The sequence below is a fragment of the Sminthopsis crassicaudata genome, chromosome 6 (genome assembly GCF_048593235.1).
Source record: "Sminthopsis crassicaudata isolate SCR6 chromosome 6, ASM4859323v1, whole genome shotgun sequence".
In the NCBI taxonomy this organism is placed as follows: domain Eukaryota; kingdom Metazoa; phylum Chordata; class Mammalia; order Dasyuromorphia; family Dasyuridae; genus Sminthopsis; species Sminthopsis crassicaudata.
The window spans coordinates 3,097,916-3,119,039 of NC_133622.1; the positions used below are offsets into that span (position 1 = coordinate 3,097,916).

General features: G+C 48.1%; 1 protein-coding gene across 3 annotated transcripts in view; it reads right to left on the reverse strand.

Moving 5' to 3' along the window:
- Positions 1 to 21,124, reverse strand: part of SLC2A9 (solute carrier family 2 member 9) — a 179,535-nt gene that overhangs the window by 111,164 nt on the left and 47,247 nt on the right. For all 3 annotated transcript variants that reach the window (XM_074276072.1, XM_074276073.1, XM_074276070.1), the window contains one exon: positions 6,439 to 6,571. In XM_074276072.1, coding sequence (XP_074132173.1) covers positions 6,439 to 6,571 — 133 coding nt within the window. The remainder of the gene's footprint in view (positions 1 to 6,438; positions 6,572 to 21,124) is intronic.

The following is a 21,124-nucleotide window of genomic DNA, read 5'->3' on the forward strand; positions in this document are numbered from 1 at the left end:
AAGGGTATTTCCCAAGGGGAAGTAGCAAGTCCAACTTAATGACTGTGGCGCAAGCGTGGGGCACTTAATCCCCCCCCCCCCATTCTGCTTTTCCTGTGAAGCCTCTAGTGCTGGATGTCTCATAAATCATTGAACCGGGTGGATCTCATGTTTCATTACATCCCAGCAACAGGACGAGCTGGCTCTGCTATTTTTGCATATTTTTGCATTCTAAGATCTCGGGCTCCCTGCCAGGCACGTTAATATATGAGACCCTAAATTTCTCTGGATCCTTTAGAGTTTCATGTTCTCCATCTTTTGATCCCCAATTGGTGCAAGGGGGAAGGAGGGGGCCGGAGAAGACTGGTTTTTGCTGCTCTGTCCTGGAAAGTGACTGTTCTGGAAGAGCCGAAGCCATGACTGGCTTCTCTGGCACTGCCACCATCCTTTGGGACAAAACTGAGTGCTTTCCTGGAAGAAAGCCCGTTATCCTTCGCCGTGAAACACGGACCAGAGGAGGGCCGACCAGGGCGACGGGGCATACCCACACGACGTGATTTGTTCTACTTCCAGCAGCAGGAGGATAACTTGATTTGGGGGGTTTTTGAAGAGTGTGAGATCTGCACTTGTGATTTTATCAATTTGGGGAATTTCCAGGGTGAGAGTCGTCTCCATTAATAGAGCAGCCTCCCCTTCGAAGCTTTCGGTCTTAGCGCGCTTCCCTTCTCCAGTCCCAGGAAGTCGAGTCCTTCCAAGAGCCAATGATTATGAGACTGCGCAGAGTAGACTGAAGTCGAAAGGTCTGAGTTCCAAGCCTGCTTCTCCCGGTTCCTGCCTCGTATTTGGCAAGTATCCTCTCTGATGTTTATTTTCCTCTTCTACAAAATGGGGGAAGGCGTGAGAGATGGATCCACTGCTGCAGGACCACCCAGTTCTTCCAAATCCCGGCCCAGGACTTTTTTCTTCCACTCTCAACCAATCATAAGGTTTACATTTGACTCCCCTTTAAAAATGAGCAGGTTCATCGTAGCCAACATAAAATCAAAACCTTGGCCCGACTCATATTGCCTTGCATCTCCTACACCTTCTAGATTCACATTTATACCTGCACCTCCACTTAACACACACTCTGTGTTAGGGACTCACCTGTCCAGTTATCCTTGGCAATACCACAGTTGACAATGGATGCCCAAATACTTTCTGATATTTGGAACGGAGGCAGAGAGGACCACTTGGCTCTCGCTCAACCTCCAGCTGGAACGGTAGTTCTGTGCCAAAAGAACGGGTCTGCAACGAGTTACGGACTGAGGGGTTTGCAGGCTGCTTATTAACGGGGTAAGACCTCCTTGACTCAACTCTGATTCCCCACGTGTCATGTTGACTGGGTTATCGACGAGAAGGACCCCAGCAAGCGGGCAGTCCTCGAGCCCTCAAGAGGGGAGGAGCTGAGAGGGCCTGCGTTCTGGAAAGGAAGAAGATTCCCAGGAGAGGGAGACCCAACATGACTGGACTGATGGGAGCCTCAAGACCCAGCTCGTCACAGGCCTCTCCCTTTGACTTTCATTGTTTTTCCTTCTTTTTATCCCCGAGAGGGGAACCGTTCCTTGATTCTGCTTCCTCTTCTCATTTCAGAAACAAATAGCCTTCTACTTAGGTATTACTCAGAATCTCTGCTGGGCTTACGGGGAAATCATTCTGATAGATGTCTTGGTGCTGATAAAGAAACTGATGGGCTATCCGAAAGGTCTCAACTTCAACTGACTTTTTGCATCTGTTGTTGAGCTACTAGCCATGTAGCTCCAGCGCGGGAAATACTGTCTCTCTGTCTCTGACCCTTCCCCTCTCCTCTACTTTCTTCTCCCCATCCTTCTCCTTTCCCATTTCCTCTTCCTCCCATCTCATCCCATATCTATCTCCCTCCCTCCCTCCCTCCCTCCCTCCCTCCCTCCCTCCCTCTCCCTCTCTCTCTCTCTCTCTCTCTCTCTCTCTCTCTCTCTCTCTCTCTCTCTCTCTCTCTCTCTCTCTCTCTCTCTTTCTTTCTTTCCTTTGTCTCTCAATATATCTTTGTTAGAGAACTCGGGGGATCTATTAGCCAATGTTTAGATGATCATAGCGGTTCTTCCCTTAAACACATTGAAAGTTCTGTAAACAAAGAGAGTGATGGTCAAGTGACTTATGAGAAAAACTCCTACGCATTCTCTCCAATCCTCCCAAATCCTCAACCCTCCCTAAAACAGTAATTAGATGTGAGAGAGAAAGCAATTTTAGCCGTTGCCCCGATCCGGGAGGCAACGACCCAAAGTGTGGTTCCAGACCCCCGTGGGGTCCTGTCACTGAATGCGGGGGTCACAGAATTATGATTTATTATTAGTAAATGTTTGATGTGTATATCTATTGTATATACCGATATACCTGGGGTCATGAGTGGAAAAAGTTTAAGAAGCCCTGGCCTAGACCCAAATAATCAATCACTAATTAGGACCACCAGAGCTGCGCGAGTCTGCTTTTCCATGGAAAAGCAGAAGTTTGCCTCGGCTGGAAGAGAGGTGCAGAGACACAGAAGCCCAGCAGGGGCTCGGCCAAAGGACGGATAGAGGAGCAGGGAACCCGAGTGGAGCCCGAGTGGAGCCCGCAGCCGGCGGTGTGATACTTCACCAAGCATCCAGCTGGGGCCTCTTCTGAGCCTCCACCCCAGCAGTCAGTCGCTTGTGGCCACATCCAGCCCAGAGGCCCGAGGGAAAGCACCTTCCTCACAGGGTTGTTGTGAGGATCCAATGCAAGATTTTTTAAGCCCTTAGCGTGGCGCTTGGCACACGGTAGGTGCTTAGTGACTGCTTATTCCCCTTCTTCCAAACCCTTAATTGAGCGCACGGACAAACTTCAAACACAGGCGCGGATCTCTTATTCTTTGCGTTCTGTGGCGGCGAGCACATTTCTGCACGTGCAGCAGACACTCAAATACTTGCACGTGAGAACGTGGAAGCCAAGCTTACCGTAGCTTCATAATTAGTCAGCATACGTGCGGGTCCTTGCACCGTAAGGTTCCCTGCCACCTACTGAAACAAAGGCTAACCTCCCAGGCCCTCGAGCGCTGCCCCCAGCTTTATCTCATACTCCTCCTTTAGCCTTCCAGCTAAACAAGACGACTCTGCCGTTCTCCGCGCAGGTCCCACGTTTCCCTCTCTGTGTCCGGCTCATACCCGTGTCTCGGCTCATACCCGTGTCTCGGCTCATACCCTTCGGGGTCCGCTAGGACACTCTTGCTCTGTCTCAATATTTTCCTGGATCAGTTTAATAAGTCATCGCACACTTCCTTTGGACATCCTGCCAATGGATGTGCATAGAACTTATTTTGTACTACAGGGTTTAGGCCCCACGGGAATCTGAGAACTGGATTTAAAATCCCGTGACCCTCAGATTGGCCAAGTGTTATGTGCGAGCGTGGGGCCAGAGGAGCCCTCGTGTTCCTCCTGAGCTGTGAATCTCTTCTGAATGTCCAGCCCAGAGGCCGCCTCCTTCGGGGAGCCCTCTCTGATCACCCCAGACCTCCAAGAGCCCTTTGTACTCCTCTCATGCTCCCGATTGCTGTAGACATGTGTCTCACCTTCCATGTTTGGTTCTAGGTTCTTCATAACCGAGACAAGATGGTTTTCCTTTTCTTTATCACCCCCTAATGCTTGCCCAGTGCAGATCTCTGTACCTAGCACTTAAATATTTCTACGTTTCCACGGGGAACAAATACTTTTATTTTTACGATTTTAACTCTGCAGTGGAGGAGATTTATCCCCACCTAGGCCAGAACCACAATTTCCCATTTCCCCTGATTCCCTCATTCTCTTTTCATTACCACGTGCAGGCTGGCCACAGGAGCGGTTTTTAATACAAGAACTGACTGCAAGTTCTTGCGGACGGTTCAGAATTATTCTTCCACCTCTTGAGAGGCCATAGCATTAGTAACTTCAGCTTCCCAATAACACTATTCTCTTCTGCTTTCAAGAAACCACTTCAACTCAGCCAGCTTTCTCATCTTGTTAAAATTGCCCACTGTGCTATATTGCTCGGAGCGCCCTTCGTCCCCCCACGCCCACCCCAGCTCGCCCCCTTCGGCAAGCTTAAGTCGGCCTAGCAAGCAGGCTCTCTGGATTGGGGTTTTGTCTGTCCAGTTGGTCCCAGGCAGCCAACCTCCCCTTTTTTTTTTGAAAGCCCAAGAGCAATGAAGCCCAGTAACTCATTGGTGTCTTTCTTTTCTTGGCGGAACCTTTCGATTTCTCTTTTCTGTTCCTTCAGCTTTAATTTGACTTCTCCCTTGACATTTCATAGGACTTAACAGACACTTGATCAGTTGGCGATGCGCTGCTGAATCTGATCAGGGCTTTAGGACGGACTGGGGTTGAAAGCTCCTCCATGGGGTCGGTTATATTGTACGTCGGGGGAGTGGAAGCCCCTGAAGCCAAGGACTGTTTTGTTTTTATCTCTGTATCTCCAGAACTTAGCATGGTATCTTATGCTTGTTTGATTGGCTGAATCACAATTCTCAGTGTCCTGTGGTGAGGTGAAAAATCCGTCGCTACGGGTCGCCAGCGCACATAAGCAAGAACTCGCTCGAAACACTCCACCACGACGACCAGGACGATGATCCTGGCGCTGGGCTCCGTCCCCTCACGGGCCGCAGAGACGGTTTCCCAAGAAGTATCTCATCTGATTCCGAGAGGCGTAAAGCTCGCCTCGTGATCCCCCTTTCAGAGCAAAGGCAGTGGAAGCTTGGATGATCACAGAGAGAAGGAATGGTAGAGCTTGAACGCAGGCTCCCGGCTCCAAGTCTGGGACTTTCCATGACGCCACCTTAACGAGGTCCGAGCATTCTTCGAAATTATAAAAATTTAACTCAAAACAAAAGCATGTTGGATGCTTTTAAAAATATATTCCCAGGCTCTGGCAAATCATGATCCACTCCAATTGTCTACATTTTGACCCATGACTGTGGAAAGTGTCTCTGGGCCTGCAGAAGCACCTTTGGGGCGCCGTGGCAGCAGCGGGCTCATAGCGATCCTGGTGGTGTCTCGGGGGGGGTCCATGGGACCAGAGATTTAGAATGGCTACCTATAAAGGTGAGCAGGCAGCATGCACCAGGGCTGCCAGGCAGAGGAGGATGAAGGGGCAGCGCCTGGCCTGAGAACACCATGCGGCCACACCTGCACCTGCTCGTGCTGCCCCCGGAGCACCAGGTCGCCTCAGCTTGCTCATTTGTAAAATGAGTCAGCCCTCATCGCCCACAGTCCAGGTGCTCACTCTCCCTCCAGGCCCCCTCCATCCCACATTCTAGGTGCTGCAGCATTTGAGCAGTCTAGATCCAGGGCTGCTGCTCCCAGTCAGAAGCCTTGTGCTGGGCCTGGAACTGGGCCATGGGAGGGAATCGGAGCTGAGCTTGGTGTGGGCCCTTCTGGGCGGGACAGGACAGGACAGCCGGCCCAGGTTTTGATGGGCACCTGAGGCAAGCACAAGTTATGCAGGGGGACAGCTGGAGCCTTTTTTAAGAGACAAGGGTCCTATATGGGGGCCAGCTTGAATTTACCCAGGAGGGGGTCTTCTGCGGGCTTCTTCCTCAAGCTTTTGCAGGGCACTTTGGAATCGATGGCACCTGAATGAGCCCCATGGGCTCCTGGGGTCTCGGTGAGCTTCGCCATCGAGGCTGTGGTGTTCTCCTCCTAACTACTCTCTGAAGTAATCGGGACCCATGCTGCTGTTCAGTCAGAAACAGAAGCTGGGGGGTGGGCTGACTAAACCCCTTCTTCCTGGTCGCCCAGTTAGTAGCCAAGTCTGAGAGGGGATCCATCGCTTGTTCTATTCTACCAAGCTACAGTAACTCGCCGTGGTCCGTTCAAGTTGGCAGACATCGTGCGCCAGCATCCCGGACATGCTGGGGACTCGGAGGGAAAACAACAGCATTTGACCTAAGCAGCTTGTAACACGACTTGGGGGAGAGGAGGGAACGCAATAGCCACCCATGGGGCAAAGCCAGGGCCGGGCCCGCCAAGTGCCCAGTGTCCGAGGAGCAAGAAAAACTTCTAGCCGAGTCAGAGGGAAGGCAAATGGCGGCTCCTGGAGGACGCAAGGATGCAAGAAGGGCCTGTGCTTCGGGCGGAAGAAGTCTGCATGGGCCCGGCTGGGGCCCCCTATGCCAGGGACACACCACCGCCAAGAGAGTGCGAGGGAAAGGAGCAGGAGGAGAGCTTCTGACCTAATGACCAGGACTGAAGGCAAACCCCATCAGAGATGGCCAGAGAAATCCATTTTTGCTCTCGCCACGTTTCCCCGGGTACCCTCTATGTGCTCCGCTCCCTGTACCTCAGTAGTCATCGCCAAAGCCATCGGCAAAGGCCGAAACGAGCCGGGAGCTGGAGAGGCGCGCAAGCGTGCCTGCCCCGGCCCCCAGCCTGTGTGTGGCCCAAGCAGGCGTACCTTTGCGTGCTCCCTCCTGATCGTGCTTTTCGAAGAGCAGATAGCGCGGGGACTCTGGCAGGAACGGGAGGCTCACGAGTTGGATGGAGGCGGGAACCACAATCACGCCAAACAGGTAGGGCCACAGGGACTCCTGGGAACAAAACGCAGATGTTAGCGGGACTTGTCCCTCGGGGGCCACGGGAAGACTCGGACTGAGGGCGGGGAGCCGCGTACCCTCCCCCGTCCTTGGACCAGCTGCCACGACTGCTGCGCGTCCCCAGCCATCCAGCCAGCCAAGAGCAGCTGGCGTTCTACAGAGGAGCTCTTCACCTTTCTTAATCACAACTTGTTCATCTGCACAATGGGTAAAGGATACCATTTACATAGCACTACTGTACATCGTACTTTCAACCCAAGCCTGATTTCACATAGGAAAATACTGCAATCTTTTTAATTAAAGATGTATGTTCTTTACTTGAAATATTTCCCAAGTACTTATAAAAATTAGGCAGGTAAAAAAAATATTTTAATAGTATTTTATTGTCCAAATACGTTCACCCCTGCAAAATCTTGCGTTGCACATTTTTCTCCCCCCGCCCCTCTTCCCCCTCCCCTAGACAGTTTAAACATGTACAATCCTTTTAAACATATTTCCATATTTGTCATGTTGTGCAAAATTAATCTGACCAAAAGGGAAAAAAAGTGAGAAAGAAACAAAAAAAAAGGTAAAAATCGTCCCCTTCGCTCCCCACGCAGCCTCCATAGCTCGCCCCTCCATCCCAAGTCTATTGGGATTGCCTTGGATCACTGCCTTGCTGAGAAGAGCCGAGTCCATCCCAGCTGATCATCACATAATCATCTTGGGCCGGCCGCCCTGCCTTAAGCCACGACGGGCTAAAGCCAGACTGTTCTTTGGAACACCTCTTTGTTTTTACAGATGGTGTGCACTGTGTGGGGTTCAGAGAGAAAGGTTATGGTTGGGGAGCCGGAGCGCCCGACTCGGTCCCCCCATGTTCTGCGCTCAGTCACTCAGGCTCAGGCTCACGTTTATCAGGTTCCCACCACATGGGAGTCAGCAGGGAGCCACAGCTCGGGCAGAGCAGGGCGAGGGAGGCGGGGGGCGTTCTTCCCAGGTGGATTCTCTTTTGACTTTGGACCCCGTGTCTACAGCATGAGACGCAGAGACGGGAAGATCCGAGTTCCAGTCCTGCAGGAGCCTCCCCTCCGCACAGGCAGGTAGGCAGGCGGCCCAGCCATGCCCACTGATCTGCCCTCCTGCTAGGCAGAGGGCAGCCGGAGCGGAGCCTCCGACTCCCGACGGGCCGGGATGCGGCTGCTCGGGACAAAGGGGCTCGACTCCTCCACGGCCGACCCCGACGCTGGGGATACACACTGACCGCCTCCGCTTCGGCGATCTGAGGCAGCCTGACTTCACGCCCATCACCCACGGACTAAGCAGGAAGGCCCAGGGTTCGACAGACGGGAAGCCTAGACCCTGAGGGGCAGAACGTCGGCACTGGAGGGCACCCACTAGTAGTGCTTTAGTCTAAAGCTAAGGTCTTCACAAGTCTGGCTCGTGCGGCCCTCCACAAAGCGGCAGAAGTGGTACCTGATGGGGAGAACGCCCAAGCGCTTCCCTCGGGATGCCAGGGCAGCATCTCCTCGAACTCGGCTCCAGCTCTTCTCGCCGGCTCTCCGTCCCAGAGGAGGCTCATGCTCCCCCGGCTCGGGCTTCTCTGCCCTTGATCCCTTCCCTCCTCACTTCTGCTTAGCAGCTCCTACCTACCCTGGAGAGCCGGCTCGATGCCCTGGGCATCCGCCCCATCAGGACCAGCACTTCCCTCGGAGCGCACCGAACTGGACACGAGTAATATGACAGTTGTCTATGTATGTGACCCATCTGCTTTCTCTCCCGGCGTGCAGCAAAGCGCACCGTTATGCGGGCGCAGGAAGGAGGGCGTTTCTGAAAGCTGGGTCAGCGTAAGCGTTAGCAGCCAGACTTTGGGAATATCCTCCGTGGTGAACTGGAAGCACACAAGGCCCAGGTTCTAATCCAGTCTGATCGTCACATAAATCTGGGGCGATTCACCTTCCTTTTTAGGGCCTCAGTTTCCTTTCTGGGAACACAAGAAGCTTGTGCTCAATGGCAGAGATGCCAAAGCCCTTCCAGCTCGAGCCTTTATGGCTCCGGGCCCTTCTCTGTTACCCTTCACTTTCCCCGGCACGCTGTTGGATCTGGTCGTACCTACTACTGGAGTGAAATAGAAGAACTGCTAGATTTGGAATCCAAAGGTTCGGGTTCAAATGCTCACTTGGCATTCTCCCGGTGACCTTGCAGAATCTATTTCCCCCACAGGCGTTTCTGTAAAGCAAAGGGAAGGCGCCAATTCGGAAACCGCCTTCTGGCTCTCACCACCTCTGCTCTAGTCGTCCCCAACCTTCATATCTTGAGTAGAGTCGAGTTGGAAAATGGCCTTTAGCCAGCAGGACAGAGGCACAAAGTGTCTTCTCTAAGAGCAGTGAAGCCTTTAGGATCTGTGATGAGACCCAAAGAACATGGTGTTGGAAGGGCTCTTAATGATCTGCTGATGATTTTCCTCCCGTTCGGAGCCCTGGCCAACGCCCCTGGAAGTGGAGGACAGACCCGGGGGCAACCCACACGGAAAACCCAATTCCACATGCAGGCACTCCAAGGCCCTGTGCTAAGAGCCAGTGTGGATTGGGAGGAAATGTGCATAAAGTCACCGACTGTTAGAGATGAAGCCCGTACGCTTGCCCAGGCAGGAAACCGAGGCCCAGATGAGGGAGGGCAGAGCCGGCCTGGCATGTTCGCCCGCCATTCTTGCCCTCGGGGGTCTTGTCTGCACCGGCCTCCAACAAAGGAGACAGCTGTAAGCACTTTGTAAACTCTCGGTAAAGGAGGATTGTAATAACGTCCTTACTGCGTTTCCTTCACGGTAGGAATATCGAGCAGAGACGATTGCAATCTGCACGGGATTGTGCACAGGACAGGCAAATGTAGTCTGCACGCTCCCATGCCCGGGAACCAGGACCTTTGGGTTTGAATTCTGGTTCTGCCCATCTGCCAAACTGGGGCAGAAGTTCACTTCTCTGAGCCTGTAAAATGGGCACACTTAATACTTGAACTACTTAACTCCCAGCTTCTTTGGAAGGACAAATGGAGTACTGCACACAGAACGCTGTGATTGGAAGGCACCGAGTTCATGAAACTCCTATTTTTATCCTCATAACCACTGTTAGCTTAAAACGCAGGAGCTACGAAATAAGCACTAAGCATAAACCACAAAGGATCGTGGACCAGTGATAGGGAGATTTAGCTAGCTCCAACTTTAAAGCTCTCCAGGACAATTCCAAAGCTGTTGTTTATCTGCGACAGGGTAGAGAACTGAAAGATGACTGGAGCTGCTTCTCCGACGGAACAGTGGGAGCGTCACAGGCTGGTGGGCTCCAATTACTTCCGGAGGAGGGCCCCACGTCTCTGCCGGAAGCAGAGCCTCCTCCTTAAAGACAAACTAAAGATCATTTTAATTCACTTCTTACAAAGTCCTTTATGCATAACGCAGCTGCAAACGGTATAATAAAACCCTGTGATTATACAACCTGAGGCGTCCTTCTTCCTGATCCATTTTCTATGAGAATTACTAATAAGTGGACTGTGGGAGCTGCCTGCAGAGACTTTGTTTCAAAGAACGAGGGAGAGGAAGGAGCCAGGGAGAGAATAGATTAAAGGCACGTAATTCAAGACATTTTGTCTGTTAAGCACAAGAAGATGGCATTTAAGTATAAGAGGCATTATATAGATGGGAACTTCTGGATGGTTGGGACATTCCTAGAGGATGAAGCAAAGGACATCTTCTTCAAAGAAGGGGATAAATAAGAGGTCTGAGCCAGGACCAACTGCTGGGTCAGGGACAAGAGACCCCAAATCCCAAGTGTCGGGAAATCCAGAATTCGAGAACAAGTCAAGGAAACCATACTGGGCTAGCAGACGGGGGACAGGAATTTGGTCCAGCTGTGTAGAGCATTCCCATGTTGCTCCTCACCTTCACTCTTTGCTAAAGAAGGGTCCAGAGCTCAGCGGGATGGTCTTGGTGACTTCCAATCCGGGGGCCGGGCAGGGGGCCCCTGTACCTAGGTGTCGGGACTCTTTCCCGGGCCCATTCAGGAATGGTAGGCCAGCCTTGGAGAGTGCAGCTCGGGAGAGGAAACCGGAGGCTGGAAGGAACCCCAGAAGCTGTCCCCTGATGGGAATCTCAACAGCATGTAGTGGCTTTCTCAGGGGAAATCTTCCAGCTCTCAGCCAATGGCCCTTTGTCTGATTCCACGTGAAGGTTCCTTCTCTGAAATGGCAGAGAATGCCCAACAGCCTTCAGAGGAGAAAGGGCGACAGACTCCATACAGCCTCCAGGCAATGGATGGGGTGGGGGAGGGAGCAAGACGTGGCCCTGAACTATTTCTCCAGCTCCCACACAACTGGCGAGCTTCCCAGCGGCAGCCCAATTGAGAAGGTAACTAGCTAGGTCACCTTCTGGGCCTAAGACTTTTGTAGCCACAGAGCATGGGTTTCTTGCTCCAAACCCATTATCTGAATTACCACAGGCAGGCAATGTGGTGCTCCAAAGTGCTCACTTTCTCTGCCTTTAAACGTTGCTAACATCTGGATCCCTCCTATACTTCCCGTTTTCTCGCCCCTTCCCCCTTTTCATAGCCATGTGACCCTGGCCTCCTAGCTGCCCCCACCCGGGTTCCGCCATCTGACTGCCTCACTGCTGGCGGGGGGGCAGGCCTCCAGCCCCCTTCCCTCTGCTCCCCTCCTTCCCTGGCTTCCTTCCAGACTCCCAACCCTCCTCCTCAGACTTCCCTCCAAGACCTTTCCAACACATCCTCCAGTGCGCCATTTGTACCCTGCCCGCCATCTCCCTCGTTAGAGACAGGCATGAGATGGTTCTATCAATTTCCAACCCAGGGCCCGGCATCTGGGGCATTTGGTAATGCCTACCAGCTTGCCTTGGAGCCCAAGCAGAGTTCATAAAGCCAACTCCAGCTCTTTTCCTAGAAGTAACTATAGCCGGAGACCTGGGAGTTGTCCTTGAGGAGCAGAGAGGGGAGACAGAATGAAGCAATGGACTGGGAAAGGTGGGAATGGAAGTCCACCTAGGAGCCGCTGGCCATGGTGCCATGGGACACATCTCCAGTCTGCCAAGTCACAGCTTCCAGGGCCTCAGTCTTAAGTCCTGTGAGATTAACCGAGTCGTCCTGAGGCACAGGGCAGCTAGGTGGCTGTCACTCGGAGTCACAAAGACTGATTCTTCTGAGTTTGAATCTAGTGTCAGACACTTACTAGATGTGGGACCCTTGCCTCAGTTTCCTCATCTGTAAAATAATTAAACCTATCTCCCAAGGCTCTTAGGAGGATCAAATGAGATAATGGGTTTAGCACAGTTCCTGGAACACAGTGACAGCTATACCAAGACATACTACGACGACTATTATTTACATGGTCTTCCAGGTTCTGCTCACTTTGCATCTTCATGAACAAACAGAATAGCAATGACAATGACAATATGAAACATTGCTCCAAAACGCTAATGATGAAAGAAAAGCCCATTAAAAACCCCTTTGAGGCAAGTTGGAAAAGAGAACAAAATAGAGACCAGTCAATACTGGAGGGCTACAGGAGGATAGCAGCGGGTATACTATTGGGTGAGCTGGAAATCAGAATTCTTAACTAGTTGGAATTAGGCAAGTGGCTGAACCATGTAAACTCTGAGCTAGATATATCTCACTGCTGGACAAATATCCCTAAAAAAACTAAAAATAGGAAGAAAGGCCCCTTATGCCCTCAAAATATTCCTAGAAAAATTGAGGGTTTTGTTTGGTTTTGGCGATCACAAAGAACTGGAAACAAAGTGGTTGGGAATGGCTGAACAAATTGTGGTTTATGAATGGATGATCAAGGATTGAATCTGGTGACTTTTGGACTTTTCTTCTTGGTGACAGAGCTCTGAGGGGACAACCTCATTTTTTTTTTGTAGAAGATAGGTTTATAATTATACATTTTTTGACAGTATATATGCATGAGTAATTTTTTTATAACATTATCCCTTGTATTCATTTTTCCAGATTTTCCCCTCCCTCCCTCTCTTCCTTCCCCTAGATGACAGGCAATCCCATACATTTTACATGTGTTACAATATAACCTAGATACAATATATGTGTGTAAATACCATTTTCTTGAACAACCTCATTCTTTATCGGGGACATACGAGCACGTTGGCTTGTCTGAGGACCACAAAATTCAGGATTTGCAGCTAAGCTGAAGCCTTGTTTCTAATCTTTCTTAGGAAGGGGAGAAGACCCCTTTCACCCACCTTCCAGGCCTCTCTCTCTGTCATCACTCCCCTGGGAAGATTCAACAATGTACTTGGGTTACAACTGCGATGGAAGAAATGGCAAAGACGGTCAGAGAAACACGAGAAGACTTGTACGAACTGCTGATAGTAATTATAAGAATATCATCACTGCTTGCCAGGCTCTGACACAGAACAAAAGGGAAGGCAGAGAGGAAGTGCCCCAGCAGGAAGCGAGAGAGAGCAGTCAGTCTCTGTGCGCTGACGGTTGGTCTGACTCAGCCTGTTCCCCCAGAGCCTCAGCCTTCCGGTACAGATTGGGTTCTCCGCCCCCACTACAAGCCAAGGCCGGGGCCTGCTGTATACTGCTTCCTGATTCAGCGGTACCCAGGAAGACTCTGGGCTCTGACAAATGCTGAATTCCCTATGGATTTCGTTCCTCTGTGAACATTTGCTATAAGCCTACAAAGGAGGAAGAAAACCTTGTGAATCATCTTTTTAGAGACTGCGATTTTAGCTACAAGTGAGAATGTCAAAAGTCAAAGGAACCTCAGATGACACTAAATAAATAACCTTTTTTCCCCGGATTTTTGCAATGACTAAATTCAGGCTCATTGAATAGAAATGATTTCCCCAAGGTCTCAAAGCTAATGGCTGAGCTGGGACTTAGGCTGGCCAGGGCTCTCTCCAATACGCCGCACCTCTCTTCTGGGTCTCGCCCAACCCGGAGGGGTTCTACTTCTGTTCTCTGGCAACCACAAAAGCCAAACCGTGAATTACATGCTCTTATTTTGTTCTGGTAGAACCATTCAACCACGGGAGCCTCGAATCTCCTTTGTTTCATCCCAGTAATGTCAGAAGAGGGACACAGATGATGCTACAGTTGTCCTCTTTACTACACACATACATACACATGCACATGTTTGTCTTTATGTGTATATGTAGATACACATACATATACACGTATCAGAAAACACTAAGGGCAAAAGCTAAGGAACAGAAGTCGGCAGACCAACCCAGCGTAGTTTCGGAGATTTTTGACTGGCTCAGAATACCCAAGAATATAGATAATTGTACTTTTAGAGTTAGAACAATCTATTCCAACCTCCTTGTTGGAGTCACTTCCCCCTTGGGGGAAAATCGGAGGGCTAAATGAATGACTTCTAAGATCGCTTTCAAATGAAAAATATGATCCTTTGATGCTGAAATTATAAACTCACAGAGATTGAACAATGTATTGAAGCCACAGGATTACTTAGAACCAAAAGCTAAGAATCAAATTCTCGGTTTCTGGTCCAAATTTCACCTATAGCTAACTATTTGCTAGTAGTCAAACATTTTGAGTCGTCTTCTGAGATTGTGAAATAAACTAAAATAAAGCTTCTGAGGTACATGTACAGCTGTATGCATGTGGATGGAGAGGGGTACAAGCAAATGAGGATTTGGATTCCTGCCCCAGTCCCCCAATTCAGTTGATACAAAAGGAAATGAGGAAGAGATGAAGGAGGGAGCAAAAGAGGGAAGAAAAAAGGGAGAGAAAAGGATGAAGACCAAAGGAAAGGGGGAAAAAAAGGAAAGAAAAAGGAAAAAATCATTTATTACATGTCTATTATCTGCCAGTGCTGTGCTAAGCCTTTTACAAATATTACCTATTTGGTCCTCACAACAACCCTGCTGAGTCGGTACGATCATTATTTTATCTTGAGAAATCTGAAGTCGAGGTTAAGTGACTTGGTAAGACTCACATAGACAGTGAATGTCTAGGGGCCGGGCACAAAGTCTGCTGCCTCACCCACTGCCCCAGGAAAAGTATTACAGGGACGGATGTGTCGGCAGCCACTAGGAAGTCTTCTCTCTGCCCGAGTCATAAGGGAAGCATAACATGCATGAACAAGATGCAACATCGACAGCGGAAGTAAGAATCCGGGATGAGTGTAAGCGCTTGTGCCAGCATGGTCTCGGCATGCGGCTTCCCCGCAGCGAGGCTGGATCTCTAACCATCTGGTGCACTGCCTCTCCAGAGTGTGTGTGTCTGTCTATACCCATCTTCAAACACGTATTATTACAGAGTCTTCGTATTTTGTTCCTGTTCACATTAACTTTCTGCCATTTAGCATCCTGCTACCTGGATTCCCATTTTGCCATTCTAATGAAATCTGATTTCCATAATGGCAATCCTTAGTACCTTCCAAGTCAAAAGCTGCAGGCAACCGTTCCCTGCCCGCTCATCCAGAGAGCAATAGACATAGATGCATAATGGGTGTGAACAGGCAGTGTGCCCTCCCAAGCAAGAAGTGGAGTAAAAGAGATCTTCAAGGACAAAGGTGGCCAGAAAACCCAGCGGATTAGGCAGAGAGTCTGTCCATCTTCTTGCTCCCATCAGAGAACCAGAGAAAGACCTCTCTTGGTTTGGTGGTGAGGGGTGTGCTCACCTAGGACAGCAGGGGAAAGCACTGGACTAAGAGTCCAGAGAGCTGAGTTCAAAAGCCAGCTGGAACCCCCAGCATCTGAGAGAGCAGAATGGGAACGAGCTTTAAACCGCAGCCCATTGAGTCTTGGAGCTAGCGGGAGCCTGACCCAAGCCTCTTGGCCAGTCTCTTGGGAAGCACGTACTCCCTTTACATTCATTCCAGAGAACTGTCAACCTGCCTTGGCTTTAAAGCCATTGATACCGAGACCCTAACTACATGTGTCCGTCCATCGTTGGGGGGACTGCTTCCTGAAACCGGGCAGAAGGATTTCCTCTGAAGTGAGGATCCTCCACTAAAGGCTAAGCTTCATCTGCCAGCCTTCCTGGAAACTCATTCAAAAGCGCTGGCTTGTGGGTAGTTCATCTCCCAGGGACTTTGCCAGGCACATGTGGGGCTCAGCACGGCCCACCCTGGTCCTTCAATTAGTTTATTCTCCACTTCCTTTTCCCTGTTTCCTCTCCCAAACTTTCCCTTCAAGTGCTGCCTTTTCTTCCTTCTCTGCTTTGAAGAGGTACAGTGAGGGGAAATGTCACAAAGTGGGGGATAACATCACATAGTGAACTCGGTCACTAGTTGTACAACCCTGAACCAACAATTTTCTCAGCACAATGGAGGCGAATGATCTTTGTTGTGTACCTAATTCAGAAGCCTGGCATAGAGGACCCTGGTAAATACTGAACCAATCACAAATGACAACATCTCCTTAAATGACTGTTATATGTTTGTCAGTGCTGTGTCCAGAAGATTGTGAGGAGCTGAATGAGCTTAGTCACAATGATGGTTTGGATTCTGTATAATTGATTATGGGTGAGTTCTTGGGGATATTGTGAGATTACTATAGTTTAGTATTTTGTCATTTGTCCTGGAGTCAGATCAGTTCAAATCCTAAGATAGCTACTAGCTGTGTGATGCTGCCTCTCAGACTACTTCCTCGTCTAGACCACCCAGAGTTGTTGAGATGATCAAATGATATGGTACATTTAAAGCACTCTGTAAACTTAAAATGCTAATTATTGCGGTTATTAAAACTGTCATCTGTCAGTCCCTGAAAAACAATATCTCGACATATAATTCTGGCCATCAGCTTGTCTTACCAGGAATTAAGGAGGTGCTGAATTTCCAGTCTGCTGTGGTGCTAGCCTGGCTCCATATTCCTTGCATGATAATCTATATTGATTCCAAAATCCACATCTCTAAGCGTAACTCTTCTACATTTTCCTGTAATAATAATCTAGTCTGGAATTGCTATTACAAACCTCCACTTCCATTAAAAAATCTGCATGACGCTCATGTGTTCCAACTTCGTCAACATGTTATTGATAGAGTTCCCGTAAAGATCGGTTGCAGAAAGCCTTTGGACGACTCCTCTCCTAAACGCCCTTTCTTTTGGTGGCTTGATTTGGAGATGAGCTCTCTTGGTTTACATCTGACAGATCCGTGGTGCCCGTTATTATGCCTTACTATTCCTTAATGAAATGATATCTCTTTATTTCTGAAAGGTTTGGCACAATAAAGACTACAATTTTCTTCCTTTGTGCTTTCCGAGTATTAATCTTTCTATAGCTATTTTCTGATGGGCTTACATTAATATTCTATAGGGTTTTGCTAAGGTACTATTTACTAAAGTACTATTTTTTAAGGTACTATTTTTATTAAGGTATAATTTTTATTAAGGTATGTTATAATTTTATTATAAATAATAATATTATTATTAAGATATTTAAGGTACTATTAAGATCAGTTCTACTCTATATATCAAGATTAGTATTTTGTAGGAACTAATTGCCTGAAATGTCTTCTTTCTATTCACCTTTGATTTTAACAGACACTTAACTTCTGCCGTAACATTCACCTTAATGATTTTTTGCTCAGAATGTCTTCCCTAAAGGAGACCAAGGTATTGATAAATTTTATCATCTTTTAGTCTAACAGAACCTTGCAAAATTCCAACACGAAGCCTATTTCTAGCTTTCCTTGGCACATGTTAAGAATTTTACTGAGTAAATAGCAAGTTGGTTTCAAGACAGCCCAAATCCAAAATGGCTGCTTGGAAACAACCTAAATGGGCCCATGTCCTTTTCACAATAGATTGAGATATTGGAGCTATTTTGCCATCTATGTTGTCATTAAATATAATTTCCAAAATTCACACCAGAAGATTTTCAAAGACTTTGGAGTCTTCAGCTTTTTCCCTTTTTAGGTCTTATTAGCTATTCCATTTTACTTCTTACTTCATCTATCCAGATTTAAAGAATTTTTTTTTAGGATTTCATAAAGGGGTTGAAGTTGAAGCTGAGGGGCCTCGGTTGTAATTTAATCATTTCCGTCAAGCCTGACTTTTTGTAACCTTAATTGGGGCATCCTTGGCAAAGACACCAGAGTGGTTCGCCACTTCTTCCTCCAGCTCATTTTACAGATGGGGAAACTGAAGCAAACTGAATGACTTTCCAAGGATCCCCGGCTAATGAATGTCTCAGGCTGGATCTGACCTCCAGGCCCAAAAGCTGAGGCCAGTGTGGATAAAACGTGGTATGACACCCTTGAACATACCGAGTGAGATCTCTTTTCCAAAACATCACGACACAGCATTCTGACCCATCCTGAAGGTATCATTTGGCTGCTAGGGCAGTCAGGGCCACTTGCCCCAAAGTATTTCCAGTGGGTAACAGTATTGGTATTTCCCATTTACTACTTTCTTATTAATTAAATTGGGTGCTTTGCATGAGAGCTCTCCAATGTCTCCAGAGAAGTTTAACAGGGAGAAGACCCATTTTACTAACATGTACTTGTTCACTTTGCCCTATAGTCAGATTTTAAAGCTTACAGCAGTAGCAGCTGTCACTCACGTGGAACTTTTATCATTTTTAGAGCATTCTCAAACATCTTTACAATAAATCTCATCAGGAGAATGCTTCATCACTTTCCACTTTACAGATGCAGAAAGGCTCAAAAAGTGGAAATTAGGAAATAATGTCCGGGTGGCTGGTAATTGGCAGAGGCAACTTGATGGAAAGCATCAGAAATTACATAAATTACGTAAAAGGTAAATTTTAAATGGCCTTCAAGGGACACATTCAGAATTCAAGGTCTGCCTCTGATATTTAGTATCCCAAACACAGATTCACTTCCTCCCAGCCTCAGTTTCCTCATCTGTAAAATGTGAGGCAATAATACTTGTACTCTTTACTTCACAGTGCTTTTTGTGGACAGTGCTTTTCAAAAAATGTTTTTAGCAAAAAAAAAATCAAAAGGGAGCCAACAAAGCAATTGTATTATAACTTTGTCAAATGCCTATCTTATGAGACACAGTATTTCTGGGAGACCCAGCAAACAGATATTTGAGGGAAACTCTGGAGGCCATGTGTGAATGGCCAAGATTGGTTTGTAGTGATTTCTGGAAAGAAGAAGAAAAAGATTCCGTACGGACTTGGAGTCATGCTGGGTCTATCTAAAAGCCAGCTTCATCCCTTACAGCCATGAGCATATCCTCCCTCTGTCTCCAGTTTGCTCATTTGTAAAATGAGGAATTTGAACGAAATGGTCTCAAGGGTCCCCCAGGGGCTCCATCTGGGATCCAAGTCCATCCCCCTCAAGTAGGCCCAGAGGGACCAAGCCCAGTGCACAAGGTCACACGCTATTTGGGCCTCTCCTCCTCCACGGCTCTTTCTCCATTCTTTCCTCCGAGCTGCCTCATAGGGCCCCCAATGGATGCGCCGTTCTGTTAACAGCTGCGTTATGATCGGAACAAGTCGTTCCTGGAATGCTTCGGCTTTCTAGTTGAGTCATCAACCTAATTGGGGGGAGCAGCCTTCTGCTCCCGTGAAGATGGCACCCGCAGACTTTAATGGATGTGCTCATGTTAAAATACAAACAAAACATTCCATTTGAGCCCCCTCTCCAGGACTCCCCTGTTCTCTCCTTGCATTCACAATACTCTTATCTCCTAACTCGGTCCTTGCTCTTCTGAGCTGTTCCCCAACAACCTTAGACATTTTTTTTAGGTTGAGAACAAACCATAAATCTCATCTGATTTAACCCCTTAATTTAACAGATAAAACAACTGACAGCTAGAGAGTGGAATTTGCTTCCCCAAGTTCACACAGCTGGTTAATTTTCGCCTGAAACATCAGGTGGTCCACTGAGACCAGAGTGGAGTTGTCTCAACAAAAGATACATTATAAGCATGGGTTGGAAAGGGTTTTTTAAATATTTTAAAGTTTATTTTACCAAAGATTTCTCCATTACATGTGAAAAAAGTTTAACTTTCATTTTTCAAAACTGAGTTGAAAAGAATCTTAACTTCCACAAATGGCCATCGCCGAGCAGACACTATCCGGCCTCTCTTCCTGGGCAGTGTGGGGAATCTGAATGGGATACCTAAGACTCATCAGGCTGATACAGAGGGACCTCTGCACTCCTGTTTCAATGGGCTCCACTCCAGTTCAGTAAACTGAACAGCGCTCCAGTAAACTTCAATTGTTTGCAACCCTTCAGACAACTGTCTTAGAAGAATCGTTGTATTATTAATACATGCTACCCAGCTTCCTTCACTAACAGATGGGACAGCAAGCTGGCAGTGGATCGAGCGGTAGGCCTGGGGTCAGGAAACCCTGAGTTCAAATCCAGCCTCAGACAATTACTGTTGGGCAAGTCACTTCATCCTGTTTGCTTCAGTTTCCCAATCTGTAAACTGAGCTGGAAAAGGAAAAGGAAAATTACTCCCTCATCTTTGCCAAGAACACCCCAGTGGGATCACCAAGAGTCAGAAATGATTGAGAAGATCGAACAAAAAATTCTCTATTTTGGGTATTAAAGGAACAAATGAATGTCAATCAAAAGGCAGTATCAGGAATAAGAGAACATATGCCAGATTGGGATCTTGCATTCTTTGTTACGAGGGCCTTATTTGTTTTTGTTTTTGTTTTTGTTTTTTCAAAAACCAAAAATGTCTCCTTGCCTGTTCTGATCAATTTTTTACCCAGAATTCAACATTTTGTCAATTTAAGAGGATTCCCAGGCTCCAATTTTAGCTAGATCATTGTTGAACTATCCGAATGGAAAGAGATAAAAAGAGCCTTTTCATCTTTCCTTTAGTCTTACATTCAAAGAAACCTAGAGCAAAATCCTGGGGAAGAAGGGGGAGTAGCTTCAGAGTCATAAAATCAGAGATTTAGAGCTTTGAGTAACACAATGCTAAAGCAAAGGAAAGCCAACAGAGAATATTTATAGGCAAATATTGCTTTGCTGCTGTTCCGTCATTTCAGTCAAGACCCCATTTGGAGTTTTCTTGGCAGAGATCCTGGAGGGTATTATTCTCCAACTCATTTTACAGATGAGGAAACTGAGGCACACTAGATGAAGTGCCTTGCCCTGGGTCACCCAACTAGCAGCCACGAGCGTCTGGACGTGGGGACGTGAGGCTTCCCGACTCCAGGCACTAGGTCCACTTTGCCCTCCTCAAACTCTTAGCATGCAGGAAAAGAGAGGCCGCCCTCCCCAGAGCTGAGTCGCCCCAGTGCTGCCACCCGAGGCACGTGATCCGAGCAGGACAGTTAAGCTCTGGGCGCCTCCGTTTCACAGACGGCCTTGAAAAGCGTCTTTCTCCTTGGTGACAGTTGGGGGACTTGTAACACTCCCCCCCACTCCCAAACTGAGCTGCTTGAGATCAGGGACTGTTTTTGCCTTTCTCTGTATTCCCAGTGCTTAGCACAGTGCCTGGCACATAGGAGACACTTAATCAATGCTTGATGAGGTTAGAAATCATTCACATTTTTGAAGAACTGAATGTTCTGAATGCCTCCCTACTTCCCATATTCCATCACTGAATATAATATAGCCAATATGCTCAGTAAAGAAAAACAT